The sequence below is a fragment of the Syngnathus leptorhynchus genome, chromosome 14 (genome assembly GCF_054491065.1).
Source record: "Syngnathus leptorhynchus isolate UIUO chromosome 14, UIUO_Slep, whole genome shotgun sequence".
NCBI lineage: Eukaryota > Metazoa > Chordata > Actinopteri > Syngnathiformes > Syngnathidae > Syngnathus > Syngnathus leptorhynchus.
The window spans coordinates 6250001-6269339 of NC_141208.1; the positions used below are offsets into that span (position 1 = coordinate 6250001).

General features: G+C 42.8%; 2 protein-coding genes and 2 long non-coding RNA genes across 13 annotated transcripts in view; 3 read left to right on the forward strand and 1 right to left on the reverse strand.

Annotated features, from left to right (window-relative positions):
• The window catches only part of plxdc2a (plexin domain containing 2a), a 13535-nt gene extending 9975 nt beyond the window's left edge, over window positions 1–3560 (forward strand). For both annotated transcript variants that reach the window (XM_085929292.1, XM_085929291.1), the window contains one exon: window positions 3023–3560. The gene's annotated coding sequence lies outside the window, so the exon portion shown is untranslated. The remainder of the gene's footprint in view (window positions 1–3022) is intronic.
• The window catches only part of myripa (myosin VIIA and Rab interacting protein a), a 19709-nt gene extending 2165 nt beyond the window's left edge, over window positions 1–17544 (reverse strand). Inside the window, exons 1-22 of one of the 8 annotated variants that reach the window (XM_085929277.1) lie at window positions 17211–17544; window positions 16345–16380; window positions 16230–16265; window positions 16111–16149; window positions 15672–15815; window positions 10887–10930; window positions 10545–10594; window positions 10258–10384; window positions 9816–9986; window positions 8975–9196; window positions 8455–8591; window positions 7883–7963; window positions 7610–7707; window positions 7374–7454; window positions 7162–7290; window positions 6937–7054; window positions 6341–6843; window positions 3774–6194; window positions 3011–3190; window positions 2738–2899; window positions 2460–2558; window positions 2300–2360 (exon numbers count right to left, since the gene is read on the reverse strand). In XM_085929277.1, the coding sequence (XP_085785403.1) occupies window positions 2300–2360; window positions 2460–2558; window positions 2738–2899; window positions 3011–3190; window positions 3774–6194; window positions 6341–6843; window positions 6937–7054; window positions 7162–7290; window positions 7374–7454; window positions 7610–7707; window positions 7883–7963; window positions 8455–8591; window positions 8975–9196; window positions 9816–9925 (4402 nt within the window). In that variant the 5' untranslated portion in view covers window positions 9926–9986; window positions 10258–10384; window positions 10545–10594; ... (4 more) ...; window positions 16345–16380; window positions 17211–17544. Of the gene's footprint in view, window positions 1–2299; window positions 2361–2459; window positions 2559–2737; window positions 2900–3010; window positions 3191–3773; window positions 6195–6340; window positions 6844–6936; window positions 7055–7161; window positions 7291–7373; window positions 7455–7609; window positions 7708–7882; window positions 7964–8454; window positions 8592–8974; window positions 9197–9815; window positions 9987–10257; window positions 10931–11882; window positions 12011–15671; window positions 15816–16110; window positions 16150–16229; window positions 16266–16344; window positions 16697–17210 lie in introns of those variants that run through there. The other 7 variants (XM_085929279.1, XM_085929278.1, XM_085929281.1 and 4 more) reach the window with 7 other exon arrangements.
• LOC147046274 (uncharacterized) lies at window positions 11156–14671 on the forward strand. 2 transcript variants are annotated; one of them, XR_015068126.1, is made up of 8 exons: window positions 11156–11327; window positions 11821–11916; window positions 11990–13048; window positions 13150–13215; window positions 13640–13714; window positions 13828–13884; window positions 14022–14087; window positions 14428–14671. It is a non-coding gene; the product is annotated as an uncharacterized LOC147046274 (long non-coding RNA). The 2 variants fall into 2 exon arrangements; XR_015068127.1 differs by having other exon boundaries at window positions 11160–11327; window positions 14022–14081.
• LOC147046275 (uncharacterized) lies at window positions 17216–18403 on the forward strand. The gene is made up of 4 exons (XR_015068129.1): window positions 17216–17436; window positions 17546–17599; window positions 17732–17802; window positions 18158–18403. It is a non-coding gene; the product is annotated as an uncharacterized LOC147046275 (long non-coding RNA).
• Window positions 18404–19339: the final 936 nt, after the last annotated feature.

The following is a 19339-nucleotide window of genomic DNA, read 5'->3' on the forward strand; positions in this document are numbered from 1 at the left end:
TGGCGGGGAAGGAGCCCGAGCTGGTGTGTGAGGCAGAAAAGTTCCGACTAGACATAGTCAGACTTTCCTCCACACTTAGTTTGGGCTCTGCTACAAGCCCTCTCGAGAGGGGCTGGACTCTCTTCCACTCTGGAGTTGCCCACGGTGAGGGCTGTCAAGCAGATGTTGGCATACTTATTGCCTGCCGGCTGGGCGCCTGCACATTGGAGTTCACCCCGGTGAGCAAGAGGGTAACCTCCCTCCGCTCTTCGGGTGGGGGGGGACGGGTCCTGACTGTTGTATGTGTCTATGCACCGAACGGCAGCGCAGAGTACCCACCCTTCTTGGAGTCCTTGGAGGAGGTGCTGGAGAACGCTCCTTCTGGAGACTCCATCGTTCCACTGGGTGACTTCAATGCTCACGTGGGCAATGACAGTGAGACCTGGAAGGGCGTGATTGGGAGGAACTGCCCGCCCCCCCCCCCCGATCTGAGCCCTAGCGGTGATCTATTGTTAAACTTCTGTGCTCAACACGGATTTTCTATAATGAACACCATGTTCAAGCATAAGGGTGTCCATGTGTGCACTTGGCACCAGGACACCCTAGGCCACAGTTTGATGATCGACTTTGTCGTCATGTCATCAGATTTGCGGCCGCATGTTTTGGACACTCGGGTGAAGAGAGGGGTGGAGCTGTCAACTGATCACCACCTGGTGGTGGGTTGGCTCCGATGGTGGGGGATGCTGGCAGTCTGACCTGGCAGGCCCAAATGCTCTGTGAGGGTCTGCTGGGAATGTCTGGCAGAATCCCCTGTCAGGAAGAGCTTTTCCCACGTCCCGGGGGAGGCGCGGGACATTGAGTCCGAGTGGACCATGTTCCGCACCTCCATTGTTGAGGCAGCCAACCGGTGCTGTGGCCGTAAGGTTGTTGGTGCCTGTTGTGGCGGCAATCCCCAAACCCGCTGCTGAACACCAGCGGTAAGGAATGCCCTCAAGCTGAAGGACTCCTATTGGGCCATTTTGGCCTGCGGGACACCGGAGGCAGCTGACAGGTACTGGATGGCCAAGTGGAACACGGCTTCGGCAGTTGCTGAGGCAAAAACCCGGCGTGGGAAGAGTTTGGCGAGGCCATGGAGAATGACTACCGGACTGCTTCGAGGAAATTCTGGTCCACCATCCGGCGTCTCAGGATGGGGAAGCAGTGCACAGTCAACACTGTTTACAGTGGAGATGGTGTGCTGCTGACCTCGACTCTGGACGTCGTATGTCGGTGGGGAGAATACTTCGGAGACCTCCTCAATTCCACCGACACACCTTCCATTGTGGAAGCAGGGCCTGGGGACTTTGAGGCGGACTCTCCAATCTCTGGGGTTGAAGTCACTGAGGTAGTTAAAAAAACTCCTCGGTGGCAGGGCCCCGGGGGTGGATGAGATCTGCCTGGAGTTCTTAAAGGCTCTGGATGTTGTGGGGCTGTCATGGCTGACACGCCTCTACAGCATTGCGTGGACATTGAGGACGGTGCCTCTGGATTGGCAGACTGGGGTGGTGGTTCCCGTCTTTAAGAAGGGGGACCGGAGGATATGTTCCAATTACAGTGGACAAATACACCCTCGGTCGGAAAAGGGTGGAATGCACTCTCCGGATCGGGGATGAGATCCTGCCCCAAGTGGAGGAGTTCAAGTATCTTGGGGTCTTGTTCACGAGTGAGGGCAGGATGGAGTGCGACATCAACAGGCGGATCGGTGCAGCGTCGGCAGTAATGCGGACTCTGTACCGGTCCGTTGTGGTGAAGAGAGAGCTGAGCCAAATGGCAAAGCTCTTGATTTACCGGTCGATCTACACTCCTACCCTCACCTATGGTCACAGGCTATGGGTCGTGACCGAAAGAACAAAATCCAGGATACAAGCGGCCAAACTGAGTTTCCTCCGCAGGGTGTCTGGGCTCTCCCTTAGAGATAGGGTGAAAAGCTTGGTCATCCGGGAGAAACTATGAGTAGAGCCGCTGCTCCTCCACGTTGAGAGGAGCCAGATAAGGTGACTCGGGCATCTCATCAGGATGCCTCCTGGACGCCTCCCAGGGACAACCCAGGACGCACTGGAGAGATTATGTCTCTTGGCTGGCCTGGAAACGCATTGGCATACCTCTATGAAGGATGAATGAAGTGGCTGGGGAGAGGGAAGTCTGGGAGTCCCTCTTAAAGCTGCTGCCCCCGCGATCCAACCCCGGATAAGCGGAAGAAGATGGATGGATAAATCTTTCCCATCTTGGTTAAGTGTAAGTGAGGTTGTAGTGTGAATAAAGTTCCACGTGTTGCACTTACCCGTGCGTGGAAGCGCCGGCAGTCGTCTCCTCAGTTGTCGAGATGAGCTCAGCGTGAGAGGCTGCAGAGACAACGAGTCTTTTGTGAGGCCAATGACATCATGCGGGTCAGGTCGGATCACGCGCACGTGTGATTAGTCCAAATGCGCAACAGTACTTACCATGACCGGGACGGTCCTAGCCTTGGCAGAGCGGGACTGTGGGTCCACATCCAGACCAGCGCTTTTCAACGCTGCAATCCTCGCAGAGATGTCGCTGACCTGCGACAAAATTCTACAGTTAGGAAGGATTGCAGTGCATCTACTTATTTTGCTGTTGCCTTTTCTTATGCAGCGTTACTTAAATTTTAGCATTCCAGTAGAAATGGGGTGGGTTACTACTACTGTCGTGTTGCATGATTGAGATTTGAGTGTCTCAAGGGCAACAAATACTCACTCACCTCTAGTTCAGACTGTTGAACCCGGGTGGCGGCTGATGCAACTTGCTCCTCCAGGAAAAACAGCTCAGTGTCAGATGTGCTGCTCGAGATGCCTCTGGCACTTTCCTCAAGCTCGCCGAGCTCAGCCTCCACCCCGTAGACCGAGCCTGCCGCCATGTACACCTGCAGAGAATCACTTTGTTCTTAATCCAGACCACCAAGTATTTACGTTGTCATGAGTTCTGTTGTTTCATTAAATTAATCTTATTTTGCCAGCTCTGAACGACTGCCTACTTTCTGTTCCAGTGCAAAGAGCTGCTGATCCAGTTTCTTGGGGTCAGCGTCGGCAGGCAAAGAAGGGGCAGAAGAATGGCAGCCTTCCCGGCCCGCCACTCCCTGAAGTAGCTCCTCTGTGGCATTCAGAACCTTCAGGACCTCCGTTGTGATGCTGCACAGGGATGCTGCTGAGTACCTCTAGGAACATATGCAGACAGTTACAAGAAGGAACAGAAGCTCACCGGATCATTTTGTGAAAAAGAAGTTGCCTGCATAGACACAGATGGCAGTAGGGATGGGTGGGACACGACCCCCACCGCCACCCTTTTCATTAGGACCACGATCCATCCCCTGCACTAACACAAAAAAATCTTAGATAAACTAGTGCACTGATGTTTCTCTTCCAGGGATTTTTCTGGCTTAAAATGAGGCGGTCGTGAAACCATCCTGACCACATAAAGCTGTGTTAAGCGATATCAATCACTCTGGCTGGCAGCAGCACAAAATTAGCTGTAAATTTTTTTTACTACTATATATTTACTTTTCAAAATAAAATGCTTACAATACATGGTCTGTTCTTTTTACTAAAAAGTCTTTTTTTTGTTACTATACATGGTAATTTTAGAAGTCATTTCTTAATATTGACTAAGAATAGTGTGAGTGGGAATTAAATCAATACAGCCTACACACAAGTCAGGTAAGCGAAGCCATTAAAAAAATAAGCATTATTTTAGCCTGGCTATTGATGTTCTTTTTTGTTTTTTTACAAAAAAAGTCTTACCTTTCTGATCTCCTCCGGCAACAGCCCATCATCCACGGCGGCCACGTTTCCTCTTCCATCCTCCTCATCTTTGGCCGCCAACACTAGTTCTTGTTGTCTACCAGGCGGAGAACTGAACAAAAGATCAGCACTTTTGTGTGTTTCTGTGAGTTCCCCTACAATTTGCTTTCCTGCGTCTTCAAGTAGACTTACAGGGTCTTCCCAAACCTGTTTTACAACTTCTTTCTCATTTGTCTTTGCCTCCGTATATCTTATACTCTCATCTTTCTCGGCTCTCACATCCTCTTTCATCTCATCATCTGTCTCCTTGATTGTCTTCAGATCCTTGTTTCCGTCCGAATTTGTGTGCTCTGTCAGACCCTCGGCTACCTTGTTTATCTTTACAGCCTCATTCCTGTTCTCATTTGTCTTTGTGCGCTCTTTGGGATCCTCAGATGCCTTCTTCCAGTCCTTGTCTGTCTTTGCTTCAACTTTTCTCTCCTCCCCTTCCTTTGCATTCTTGAGCTCATCTATCATTGAGTCCTCTTCCTTCTCACCATCTGTTGTCTTGTTCTCCAGATCCTCATCTGCCTTGCTCCAGTCCTTGTCTGTCCTTGAGGCATCTTTTGTCTCGTCTGCCTTGGTGTCTCTGTTACCATTTTCACCTGTCAGTGGATCCTCTTTCTTCTCATCATCGGTCTCCTGGTCACTGTTGATGTTCCCGTCGTCATCTGTGTTTCCAAGTTTGTTCCATTCCTTTTCGGTCTTCTCTTCTTCTTTCCTCTCATCAGTTGTCTTTGTATCCTCGTGACTTGTTTTGTTTTTCTTTATGTCATCATTTCTTTCCTCATTGGTCATTGAGTTTTTGTCGTAGTCCTGTGTCATGTTCTCATTCTTCTCCTCGGTCTGCGTGTCCATTTCTGTGTTCTCATTTGTCTTTGTTTCGTCTTTAATCACATGGCTTGTCTCATCGTCCATCTTTCCATTCATGTTCCTACCCTTGTCTGTCTTTGCATCTTCATTGCTTTCCTCATTTGTCATGGTGTCAATTGTCCTCACTTTTTTATCCCTGTTCCAATTCTCTTGCTCTGTCCTTGCATTTTCTGACTTTGCATCTTTGTTAATGTCCTGTTCTGTCGGTGTGTCCTCTTTCGGATTTCCGATTGCCTCGTTGCTGTCCTTGTCTATGATCACATTCTGGCTCCAGTTCTTGTCTGTCTTTTCATCTTCTTTCTTCTCATTAACTAAATTCTCATCTGTCTTTACGTTCTCATTGCTGTCCTCATCCATCTTTGAGTCCACATGTTTCTCATTGTCTGTCTTAGCGTCCTTATTCTTGTTCTCGTCTGTCTTTTCATCCTCATCATCTGTCTCTATATGCTGATTCTGCTTCGTCTTTGCGGCGTCCTTCCTTTCTACATTTGCCACCGTCTCATCTTTCCTCTCCTCTTCAGTCTCTGCATCCGTCACATTGGTCTTCTCTTCAGACTTGGCGTGTTCCTGCCTATCTTGTAGCGTCAATGTCAACATGCTGCTGATGATTTTGTCAAACTCGACATCTTCTTCCTCGCTCTCCCACTTCTCAATGCTGTCCCTCCGGACCTCTTTGTCTTCCACTGCTGCATCTGAAAGCTCTTCCATCATTGCTTCATCTGCAGGCTTTTCTCTCAGGTTTTCCCGCCATAGTTCCTCATCCTCGCCAACACGATCTAGCTCGTCCTCAGTGGAGGAAAACTGTGAGGCACTGACTAGACTGGCCAAGTGGCGCACCTGAGAGGCCTGCGCCGCCTTATCCTCATGCAGCTTCCACAGAGTCTCCTCATGAGCGGCCTCCTCGCGGTCCAGCTCGTCCTCGGTGGATGAAAACTGAGTAGCGCCCGCTTGATTGGCCAACCGGCACAGTTTCACCTCCAGCGGCTCTTCTTCCTCCTCCTCTTCCTGGTTTTCCTCATCTGTGAGTCGGTCAAGCTCCTCTTCTGTGGAGGACAACATTGTGGCTCGGACTTCCTTCTCCAGTTGGCTGAGCTGGTGTGTGAGTCCTTCGGTCTCTTCCTGATGATCGCTCCATTGGTCCTCCTCACTTCTTCCTGCTCGGTCAAGTTCATCGTCGGTGGAGGAGAAGTATGCCAGTCTGGACTTTGCCACCAGCTTGTACAACCTAGATTTGATCTCCTCCTCTTCCTCCCCCTCTACCTTCTCATCCTCTGCTTTGCCTCTTCCTAAGTCATCATCTTGGCTTCTCATCTCGTTCTCCTGCACGTCGTCGTCGTCTTCTGCATCGGCAACTAAAGGCTTGGAGACATGTTCTACGGATTGTGGCACATCCGTTGTAAGATTCTGCTCGACTTGATTGACGTCTGGAGTCATGGCGTCAGGTGTCAAAGTGTCAGGTGTGTCGGCATCGGATGGAGAACAGGAATGGATATCTTTCCTGTTATAATCCTGTCAACGGGAAGAAGGTTGGAGGCACTGACGACTACAAAAATAAGATTAGTCGACTCAACTTTTATCAATTTTTGGGCTAGATTGGTAGGTTAGTGCAGTGATTTCACAACTGGATTTTGTTAAAAGTGATGAGCTCGTCTTACCATGAGAAGAGGTCCAGATAGTGTCGCTCTCCTTTTGCTTCTTCTCTTTTTTCGCGATCTCTTAGCTTTTCCAGATACCGCTTCACTCACTTCTCCAGCGGCCTTCTCGTTGAAGCTGATGTCAATGATGCTGGTCCTTTTAGACGACGGCCGTCTATCCTCCGTCAGCGGCAGCTGCCTCTTAACAAGAGCCTCCGGAGATTTTGGAATCTTCTCCTCGGAGTCTGACCGAGCATCTTTTCTGTCGTCAGCATCCCGGCGGACTTTCGAAGCCGTCAGCTTCCTGTGGAACTCCTGGAGTATAGCTCCCCAGGAGGAGTCTAACTCGGGTTTGCCCTCGTTGTCAGAATCCATGCCCTCGTAAGCGGACACCGCTCCGGACTCTCTCTCCAAGGCGCTGTAGACGAGACTTTTCCTCTTGGCCAGCAGGCTCGGCCGCGACAGCTGAGCGCTCTGCAGGGCGATCCAGTTCCCGTCTGGACTCTTCAACACAGAGGACATCCCTCCATGTGGAGAAAAATAGGAAGATGTTAGTAAAGTCAAGCAGGGCTTAAATCTGTGCAATAAATTGTCATTTAAAAATAAATGTAATGTACCAGCATTTTCCAAACGCTCAACACTGGTCCAAGGAGACACGACGGATCCTCCAACCTTAGGTGATGTCTGACGAGCGTCTCGGTTGTCATCCATCAGTGAGAAGGCAGACTGTGACCTCTGCAAATCAGACAAAACGACAAAGTTGTGGGCGGACTGCTTGAGGTCAGCGCTTGTCACCGGTCTTTATTTTGTTTTTTTTTTGTTTTGTTTTTTAAATCGCTCACCCAGAGGCCTTTGAGGTGTTTAAAGCTTCCGCCGGCCTGGTCGCCACGGCAGCGGACATTGGGCTCCAGCGATGCTTCTTGCTCGTCCTCGTGCTCCATGTCAGCCAAGATCTTCCTCTTGGAAATGATCTTACATGCGCAATTAGAACATCAGCTAGCATGAGTTTATAGTCTTGTGGTGCACACCATGATCTGATCACACTGCATCTTACTTTTTGCATGATTGTTTTGGCCAGTTCCTGAATGAGCTCTCCTCTGTGCTGACGCAGGTAATGGGCTTCATTTTGATTCTCCTGATTACACAAAAAAAAAACATAAGCTGATTACCTCCTAAACACGTATCATCTCAGGACAAAAGCTCGTGACTGAAACAGATTAGCATACAAACGGGGGCATGTTTGAAATCGGTAGTACACGCTGGTTGAAAGAAATGGTGAGCAACAATGACCTGACTGGTAGCATCAATCTCTGCACTGGAAATGGCCTCATCTATGGCCTCCTCCGCCACCCGGAAGGCCACAGTGAGCGTCTCTGCCATGCTGTGCTCTGAACACAGACACAAAAAAAAAACAGATTGTCCTGTTAGCAGAATAAACCTCTTCATATTTGGTCCAATTGGTAGACTAGTTGGTTGTTTTGATGAACTGCGTGGTATTGTAGTAAACAATCAAGTATGAAATGAATGCAATGAATTTTCCCACTAGCAGAGTGTTGCTGAAACCTTTAGTTTGTCTGTAGAAGGTGGTGTCACTGCCACAGACGCTGCCTTCATTGCAGATGCTCTCCTCGTAGGTACTGGCCTCTGCAAAACACACTTTTTCAAACTTTGACCAAATAAGAAGGAATTTTCTTAGCTGCCTCAGAGGGGGTGGGGGGTCAAGAGCGATGGGGTTGTAATAGAGACAGCCTTGATCTCTAACCACGTCATGTCAATATTCATGCAACAATGCGGCCGTTTGTGCTTATGTAAGTGCATTAGCGCTCAGCCTTGTGTGCGGTATTACCGCTCACCGGGTCACGACAGAACAACGGGTCACTCCCAATCATGTTTGGAGAGGGAGGAGGTTTCACACAAGCCACATGAAATAAACTACACACGCGTGTTGTGTCATGATGGTGGCTTCATGTCACTTACAGGGCTGAACAATTTAAAAAAAAAAAAAAATCTAAAATAAATTGAAAAACTAATCTGGCAGCGCTTCCAGTAAGATGACAAAGTTATGCGAGTTTAATCCTTATTACTCCTGCTCGCATGAAAACAAGCATTCGCACTGGAGGCTGGTAGAGGCGTACCTGTGAGCTCCGAAACTGGACTGTGCTCAGCCAAGTGTCTCCTGTAGATGGTCTTCAGCACTTTGGCGCTGCCAAAGCGTTTGAAGCGTCCTTTCACGTGCGTGTAGAACCAATCAAGTGACTGTTTCTTTAACAACCTGAAAAACACACCAGCGGGCTCACCAAAGATTCTCCAAGTCTACTGAATCTTCAAAGATTAAGTGTGTCTGTGTGTGTAACACTTGTCACTCAAGTTTGCACAAAAAAATAATAATGTGTGTGTGTGTGTGTATGTATGTATGTATGTATGTGTGTATATATATATATATATATATATATATATATATATATATATATATATATATATATATATATATATAGGCACCATTGTTTTTCCAAGTGACATAGTCTGTTGTAATAAATTCTAAATCCATTCCTCCGGCAGAGGCCAAAGATGGTATTAATATGCGCTGAGGTCACACAAGCAGGCCAGGCACGCAAGCAAGCGCACAGTTCCAATGTGAGAGTTCCAATGGCTTACCTGCTCTTCTGGCAGGCGCAGCAGAGCCAGGCTTTGTCAGCTTTGCTGTAGAGCCTGCAGGCCTTGCACACGTTGTACAGGCAGTCGCGACACTGCCGCTTGGGGTTGATGACAAAGCTGAAGGGCGTGCAGCAGCGGATGCAGCAGCGCTGGTTGAAGAAGCGCTGGCGTGACAGCAGCAGGCAGCGACTGCCCTCCTCATCCAGCGCCTGCTTCAGTTCACTGGCAGGAGGGGGGCAAAGGGAGGATTTGGAAGTGAAACACAAATAGATTTTTGCGTGCGAGAAAGGAAAGCAGTGTTCAAGTTCAGCGGTAATTTATGAGATCGTGCATTGCAACGCAACTGATGTGACGCAACTCGGCCAATAAAGCGAGATTACTTGAAGTAACTCTTAAAGCTGCACTGTGTCAGAGAGCCATGAGGTGGCAGCCATTGTTAAAGGTTTCTTGGACATGCACAATTTGTCAGCCATGAGGAAAACAATATGAAGGGGCCGTGGCTTCCTGTTTGCAGTTTGGAGCGTCTGTCCTAATCTTTACAAGGCCTGGAATGAAAATGGGCCCCTTGATTTAGATTGATCTTTAGACTAGATTTCAATTAGGATTGTTTCATAATCCTCTTGGGTGCACCATATTACAGGGAAAAAAGAGGCGGGGAGAGGTAGCATGAAAAAAAAAACAAATATGAAGAACAAATCAAAGGAAATCTTGAAAAAAATGTCTTAGAAATTAAATCTCTCAAAAATGGAAAATTTAAATGCGACTTGATAATTTGCGATTCTTTTTTTCTGAATAGTCCTCCTGCCATATAGTGATATGGGAAGAAGCGTGGTGCGCTCACCTGAGTCGCTCCTCCTCTTTCTTGCGCAGCCTCATGTCGCGCTGAACCACCTGCAGCACGTGCTCGGCCTCATTGTCGCTTAGGCCAGACAAATCCAACTTGCGGCCCATCGCTGACACGTTCGCTCAGCCCACCGTCGTCATGTCAATGAGAGAATGTGCAAAAACAGACCTGGGAAGAAAAATGAAAGCTTAAGTTGGAAAAGTCTTTCTTTAACTTGTTTGTAAATCTTTTTAAATATAAAAATAAAAATTAAGTTATCTTTAGGTTAAAGCTAAGTTAATGCAGGAATGCATGAATGCATCCTCCGTTCTCGAGGCTCGCTGCATATCCAATTTATATTAGAGCTCTGCCTCCTTCAACACACGATTAAAATGATCAGGGTGAGCTGATGCGGCTCAATATTTATATGCACAGCAAACCAAAATGTGTATCGACTTACCCAGTTGCTGGTCAGAAGAGAGAAAAATACCAATATTTTTCTCATGCATGCAAAGGACAAGTCATGAGCACTATGAGAAAGTCCAGTAGCACAGTAAGAGTTCAGGACCGCCCTGCTTCTCTAATCCCTTTTCAGAAAAAAAGAAAAGAAAATGAGGATAAGCTTCCTCCACCTTAATCACTTACACAATAAACTAGCAGGAATGAGGTGATGTAAACTACGACGCCACATAAATCTTGAGAAGACAATAGTCTTTATGTAACCACGCGTTTGTTTTGTCTGGTTACCTTCCCCATTCACCAACTGGTCCAGTGAAGTGCTGGCTATTGTAGAAGGGCTATAATACATGGAAGAACAAACAGCTCAAGGCCACGCATGTTATGAGGCAGAAATAAGTAATGAGGGAAAAAAAATCGGATTGAGGTTGAAAACACATACACATGCACTTACACACAAATTCCCTCTGACTGCATGAGGAAAAACTCACAACTATTGTATAATGTATAATCAAAGTAAATTTTGAATCAAAATATATTAAGCCTAATAAATGAATCAACATTAATAAATACACCACCAAAATGGAACTTAAATGCAAAAATATTCAAAGACAATCGTGACAGCATAATCACCATTCATCACGTGACTCCATCTTTGAGGTTACCAGATACGGCTCCTTAAAAAAAAAAAAAAAAAAGAATTAAAACGCACAATACTGAACACAAACAAGTCTTCTGTTTACATGTCCATCCTTTCATGTCGACTTCCAAAGCTAACTTGTGTAAACAGGCGGCGGCCCATTAGGCATCTCGAGGGGAGACGCCATTTTAGATATCCCGCACTTTCGGTAAATAAATACAACGCTTCCAATTTGCTGATGCGTGGCGGACGTGCTATTTTGCTATCTGTGGCGGGCGGATATAAAATGACATCAACAACTGAAGGAAAAGGCCGACATGGACACGCGAGTGCTGGCGTTGTTGTTGTGCGTGCAGCTGCTGCAGCTGCTGCTGTCGGCCCCGCCGTCTACGGAAGCCATGAGCATCGCAGGACCTCACTCCCTGCCTCCATCGGTATGTCACGTTTGTCTGTTTTTTACTCCCAAGAATGCAAAACTTATTTCATATACTAATACACCGTGTTTTCCCATCAAAATTGAAAATAACATTTATGTACATCTACCATGTTCGATGCAATTCATCTAAAATTGGGAAAGCAAGAATACAGAACATGAAATTCATAACTTTAGGAGAATAAGGTCTCTGTGGAGAATCAAGGAGTCTTGTAAGATTATGACTCTTTTTCACAAATATTACGTTTTTTTCCGTCCAATATACAGTACATATATTTTTTGTAACTAAACTGATTTTCTCAGAGAATTTCGGTTACTCCAAAGTTTTTGACTTCTTTTTCTTTTTTTCCACTGCAAAATTAATTCAGTTTTTTTTTCCAAGACATTACTGGAGTAAGATTATATTATAAACAGTCTGAAAAAGTACAACAGAACAAGAGAACCACAAAGCTGTTTCATTTCATTAAAGACACTGGGTGGTTATTGTGTTGCAGGTGAGAGAAATAAAGTGGTCACTGCATAGGCCCAGAAAGAAACACAGAAACTCCAACTGCACCTTGAGATCCGGTGCATGCGGCCCGTTGGGTCAGGTGATTGCTATTATTGATTGCTGTTTTTTCTCCAATGGATCAAGCTAACCATGTTGACTGTCTGTTTCCCAAGGAGCTTCATCGTCCTCCTCCTCCTCCTCCGCCCCCACCACCGCCTCCTCCTCACCCTACTCCATTTAAATGTTTTTTGGACGCTGGCTGGAATAATCAAGGGTTTTGATCAACATTTTGAAATCTTGTATTCAGTCACTTTAACTAAATATAATCATGTGATACTGTAATCCAATACATATTTGTATCATGTTGAAGCATGTTTCGATAATAAACGAATGTGCTTGCGCTTGGATGCTGGACTTGCATATTTTGATGATGCAAACAAAAAAAAGAGGAAGATATTTTTTTGCCGTTACATTACAGGTGGCGAAACAAGACATGAACCTTGTTGCCCTTCTGCTGTTGCATTGTTTTGTTGTGCCGCTTCCTCTTTTGTCTTTCTGTAAATTCCTGGATGGCGTCACACTTAGGACATGCTTAAAACAAAACATGTTTGTTTATGACATGACTGTGTTTTGATTGAATTAGTTAAAGAGAGGGTAAAGCAAGCCCAACATTGGCACTTATGTGATAGAACGCTATAACATTAAAAGGATTAGCCTCACTGTGGCTGATTTAAGAGGAAAAAAGCAGCCTCTCTTTAGCTGAAGTGCCCTGTCACGTCTATTTCCTTTCATCAGTCACCAACATACTCAAACACGATACGTCTCGAGAAGCTCTATGTAAGCCGAATTGCTCATACATCATTATATGAAGCTAAAGCTTGATTTTACGCGGACTTTGGGGTCCAGAATTTGGAAATTGCGTTAACCCCGAAAGCGGGTCTTGTTTTGTTTAGAAAGGCATGTTTTTAGGCAGTCGAAGGGGTCTTTTGTTACCTTAATTTGGGTCAGATATGTTGTTGGGCAGACATAGGGGTTTGTTTGCCATTCGTCACCATAAAAAAGTGCTTATTTGTGTAAAAGATGTATTCTAGGGACAAAAGTATCTTAGCATATTATCTTTTCCAGATTCAAGTATTAAGTAAGATGTCTCCCCTTACCCCTTCCTGCTCATCACTGCGTTGGATTCAGACAAGGCCACCACTTTGTTAACGGACAATCGGCAACCTATCGAGGTGAGAATATTGTAACTGGTTCGTGTACATGTAATTGAGTTAGAATTTAGGTTGAAGGTTGTGACTGACTTTGTTTTGTGTTTGTGTGCTTTTTTTTAAAGGAAAACGCTTCAAAAAGAATAAAACCACCATACTGTTATCTAAGACCAGGAGCATGCACACCTATAGTAAGAGTACAAAAATATTCTTGAAGCCGTCTTGTGCCCTCGAAAAAAAAAACTTTCGTCTGTGTACACTTGTCCTTTGAAGCTGCATATCCTGACCTATTTGGCAATAAGTAGATAACATCTACAATATAAATTAGTCAGTGAAAATGCATTCAAGACTATCATTGAGCTTTTGCAGTTCTCTCGTGGAAAATTTCTTCTTATTGGGAAAAGCCCTCTTGATGTGAAATCTTGACATGACATCATTTGTGATGTGAGCACTTGTGGACTCACAGGAAGTTATTGCCACCTTTCACTTCTGATGGAAAGGGTGTTTGGTTTGCTTGTTTAATATCTCTATATAAGGAGGAATGTGTCACTTCAGCAATATGAAGTGTCATTAGCCATGGACAAAAGTGTGTTGGTGCTCCTGCTGTGTCTGCAGGTCTTCCTGCTCACCACTGCGTTAGATTCAGACAAAGCCGCCACTTTGTTGCTGGACAATCAGCAACTTGTCAAGGTGAGAATATTGTTACTGGTGCTTGAACATGTAATTGAGTTAGAATTTAGGATGAAAGTTGTGATTGCCTTTTTTGTGCATGTGCATGTGTTTTGTTTTGTTTTTTTTTAAAGGAAAGAGCTACACTAAGAAGAAGACCACCATACCATCCAGGAAGATTCTCACTTATAGTAAGAGTCCAAAATATTCTTGAAGCTGTGTTGTGCCAATTAGTATTAGAGCACAAAAAAAAAACCACAATTGAAATTAAAGTCAGAATTCTATAGTTATTTTTTGTTGTTTTGTGTGTGTATGTTTTTTTTTAAAGGGAAGAGTTGTCAGAAGAAGACCAAACTGTTATCGAAGACCAGGAGCATGCTCACTTTTAGTAAGGGTACAATAATATTCTTGTCTTGTACCAATGTGTATTAGAGCACAACAAAAACCCACATTTGAGTTTAAAATCTGAATCCTAAAGTTATATTTTCAAGATTTTTTTGGAAGAAAATATATTTTTGAAGGAAAAACATTTTAGGGGGGAGCATTATCACAAGAAAAAAAGTCAAAATTTTACAAGAGTAAAGTAAAATTTTCTATGACATTTTGATTTTAAATACTTTCAATTTGTGGGTGTAATTATTTTCTTATCTAGTTTGACTCTAATACCGCAATTTTTTACACCGGTTTTGCTTAAACTTGATTTCAATTGAAATGTTCTTGTTTTGTCTCTTTAGCCGAAGCCAAAAAAGGGCAGAAACAAGATGGAAATTGCCCACGCCTAGAATGCCAAGCATGACTTTGACAACTTACAGTAGCTCTGCTTGTTGTTTCTCTCTGCTCTCAAAATCTAGCTTTTAAAGACTGTCTGTTGTGTTGTGTTGTCGTGGTGGGGAGAGAAGTGGAAATGTCCATAAAGTGTGCAAACACCTTATCGAGCTAAATATTCTCATGCAATGCATTGCTGATTAAACATCTGGAACAAGCACTTGTTTTTTCCTGTCATGTTGGAAAATGAAAGGAGTGACAATAGCCAAGCAGGAAAAGGTTAGTATGATACAAGTAACATTTGTCAACAAGAATGTTTTTTTTCCTCCGTGTAAACATAATTGATCTAATAGTAAAATAACTTATACGAAATACTAAAGTAACTTTTTTTTAAAGCTAGAAATGTCCTTTAAAACCTGTTGCACCTCCATAAAAAACTAAATCGTTTTATACCTTTATGATGAAATTTCGTCAACACAATACAAAGCGCGATAGTCACATATCCTCAACTTGGAAGATAAGTGAATTGAGATGTCAACTATTTATTGGAAAATGTTTCCAAAAATGCGCAAATAAAGTATTTGTGCAAAAGATAAGTCAACGGGAATTTACGATCATAAATTCGGCCGATTAAATAACAAATACAGCTGATTCAAGAACCAGGAAAAAAACCTCTTAAATTGATTAAAATTATTAATCAACCATCCATTATCTGTACCGTATAAAAACAAATAGATAAAGAAACCAAAACACCGAGGCCTAAAACTGCAATGTTGCAATAATCTAGGATTCCTGGCACTTTCAACACATTAACACATCCATAAGACTGGCGACATTTTTTCGATTGCTAAAAATGTGCAAATGTGCAAATAAAGAATTCTTGCAAACAACGGAAACTTGCGATCATAAACGTGGCCAATTAAATAACAAATACGGATGATTCAAGATCCAGCAAAATAATTCTTAAATTGGCTAAAATGATTCATCACATGAAATAAAAAAATACATAAAGAAACTAAAACACAGAGGCCTGAAACAATGTCGCAATCATTTAGGATTCCAGGCACTTTCAACAAAACAAACATCATGAGATGAGCAACATTTTTTGGATCACTGAAAATGTTCAAAATTTTGTTCAGAATTTTGCATGCATTTTGACTCTGTAAACAGTCAATGAGTTAATGGAGGGACAATAACATTATAAATAACCTACCGAAAGTTCAAAACGAGTCAAACGATGTCTAGAGAGGACCAGAGGTATACTCCTTGACTTTCATCAGTTAGTAGTTGAGGAACTTCATATCAAACAGGTCAGACACACCGCTGGTGTCATCCAATGTGAAACTGCAGTCCATGCCTTGAAAAAAAAATAAAAAATCAGCCATCAAATTGATTACTCAAGGAGAAAATTGTCAGACACTAACATGGAAAAAAAAATCTTTAGATTACAAGACAAATCTCAAGAATACAGTATTTTACATGGCATATGGAATATTTACTCATTTTCCTGTTTCTTTAATACATTTTTTTTTAATTCTCATTAAATTCTAACCTTGCCAAGTTATAAATGTTTCTTTTCAGGGTGACCCTAACACTCCTTCTTCAGTTTTCAGAGCACAAGAGACAACATTGCATATATCTAAGATGCTTACCATCAGTAGAGATCAGTTCATCAGTCAAGTCAACATCTTCTGCAAGAAAGTATGAACAAGTTTTTTTTTTTTTCCAGAGCACAACAGAGACAACATTGCATACTCTTTAAGATGCTTACCATCAGTAGAGATCAGTTCATCAATTAAGTGAACATCTGCAAGAAAGTATGAACAACTTTTTTTTTTTTTCAGAGCACGACAGAGACAACATTGCATACTCTTTAAGATGCTTACCATCAGTAGAGATCATTTCATCAATTAAGTGAACATCTGCAAGAAAGTATGAACAACTTTGTTTTGGCGTGTAATGCTAGGATTGGTCTCCTTACGGATTAACAGGGTCACGACAAGAACGTTCCTAACTTGAACTCGAGGGAAAAGTGCTGACTGGGGGCGTAGAAGGAGCCTGGACATCCTGACGATATCCATCCATCCATTTTCTAAACTGCTTAGTCCCCACAGGGGTCGCGGGCGTGCTGGAGCCTATCCCAGCCGTCATCGGGCAGTAGGCGGGGGACACCCTGAACTGGTTGCCAGCCAATCGCAGGGCACACAGAGACGAACAACCATTCACACTTGCACTCACACCTAGGGACAATTTGGAGTGCTCAATCGGCCTACAAAAGCATGTTTTTGGGATGTGGGAGGAAACCGGAGCGCCCGGAGAAAACCAACGCGGACACGGGGAGAACGTGCAAACTCCTGATGATATCACGTTTGTTAATTTATTTACTGTAAATTACAGTCACACGTATTGTACCTTTTCAATAAAGGTACAATACATGCACAGAACAATGTAGGAATGATTATTAAGGGAATGGGAAAGGTTTAAAGGCAACGTAAAAGTTTGGGGGAGGGTTTATAGACGATATATATAGTGTATAAATACAGTTTTTGTACACTTGTCCTTTGAAGCTGCTTATCTTGACCTATTTGGCAATAAGTAGATAACATCTACAATATAAATTAGTCAGTGAAAATGCATTCAAGACTATCATTGACCTTTTGCAGTTCTCTCACGGAAAATTTCCTCTTATTGGGAAACTTCTTGATGTGAAATCTTGACATGACATTTGTGATGTGAGCACTTGTGGACTCACAGGAAGTTATTGCTGCCTTTCACTTCTGGTGGGAAGGGTGTTTGGTTTGCTTGTTTAATATCTCTATATAAGGAGGAATGTGTCACTTCAGCTATATGAAGTGTCATTAGCCATGGACAAAAGTGTGTTGGTGCTCCTGCTGTGTCTGCAGGTCTTCCTGCTCACCACTGCGTTGGATTCAGACAAAGCCGCCACTTTGTTGCTGGACAATCAGCAACTTGTCAAGGTGAGAATATTGTTAAAGGTGCTTGAACATGTAATTGAGTTAGAATTTAGGTTGAAAGTTGTGATTGCCTTTTTTGTGCATGTATTTTTTGTTTGTTTGTTTTTTTAAGAAGGAAAGAGCTACACAAGGGAGACCACGCCGTCCAGGAGCAGTCTCAATTATAGTAAGAGGACAAAATATTCTTGAAGCTGTCTTGTACCAATTAGTATTAGAGCACAAAAAAAACACAATTGAAATTAAAGTCAGAATCCTAAAGTTATATTTTGTTGTTTTGTGTGTGTATGTTTTTTCAAAGGGAAAGTTTCTACGAAAGAACCAAGAAGAAGATCATACTGTTATCTAAGACCAGGAGCATGCTCACTTTTAGTAAGGGTACAATAACATTCTTGTCTTGTACCAATGTGTATTAGAGCACAACTAAAAAAAAAAACACACATTTGAGATTAAAATCTGAATCCTAAAGTTATATTTTCAAGATTTTTTTGGGAAGAAAATATATTTTTGAAAGAAAAACATTTTAGGGGGGAGCATTATCACAAGAAAAAAAGTCAAAATTTTACAAGAGTAAAGTAAAATTTTCTATGACATTTTAATTTGAAATACTTTCAATTTGTGGGTGCAATTATTTTTCTTATCTAGTTTGACGCCAATACCGCAATTTTTTACACCAGTTTTTCTTAAACTTGATTTCAATTGAAATGTTCTTGTTTTGTCTCTTTAGCCGAAGCCAAACAAGGACAGAAACAAGACGGAAATTGCCCACGCCTAGAATGCCAAGCATGACTTTGACAACTTACAGTAGCTCTGCTTGTTGTTTCTCTCTGCTCTCAAAATCTAGCTTTTAAAGACTGTCTGTTGTGTTGTCGTGGTGGGGAGAGAAGTGGAAATGTCCATAAAGTGTGCAAACACCCTATCGAGCCAAATATTCTCATGCAATGCACTGCTGATTAAACATCTGGAACAAGCACTTGTTTTTTCCTGTCATGTTGGAAAATGAAAGAAGTGACGATAGCCAAGCAGGAAAAGGTTAGTATGATACAAGTAACATTTGTCAACAGGAATGTTTTTTTTCCTCCGTGTAAACATAATTGATCTAATAGTAAAATAACTTATACGAAATACTAAAGTAACTTTTTTTTTTACAGCTAAAAATGTCCTTAAAACCTATTGCACCTCCATAAAAAACAAAATCGTTTTATACCTTTATGATGAAATTTCGTCAACACAATACAAAGCGCGATATTCGCATATCCTCAACTTGGAAGATAAGTGAATTGAGATGTCAACTATTTATTGGAAAATGTTTCCAAAAATGCGCAAATAAAGTATTTGTGCAAAAGATAAGTCAACGGGAACTTACGATCATAAATTCGGCCAATTAAATAACAAATACAGCTGATTCAAGATCCAGGAAAAAAACCTCTTAAATTGATTAAAATTATTAATCAACCATCCATTATCTGTACCGTATAAAAACAAATAGATAAAGAAACCAAAACACCGAGGCCTAAAACGGCAATGTTGCAATAATCTAGGATTCCTGGCACTTTCAACACATTAACACATCCATGAGACTGGCGACATTTTTTCGATTGCTAAAAATGTGCAAATAAAGAATTCTTGCAAACAACGGAAACTTGCGATCATAAACGTGGCCAATTAAATAACAAATACGGATGATTCAAGATCCAGCAAAATAATTCTTAAATTGGCTAAAATGATTCATCACATAAAATAAAAAAATACATAAAGAAACTAAAACACAGAGGCCTGAAACAGCAATGTCGCAATCATTTAGGATTCCAGGCACTTTCAACAAAACAAAGATCATGAGACGAGCGACATTTTTTGGATCACTGAAAATGTTCAAAATTTTGTTCAGAATTTTGCATGCATTTTGACT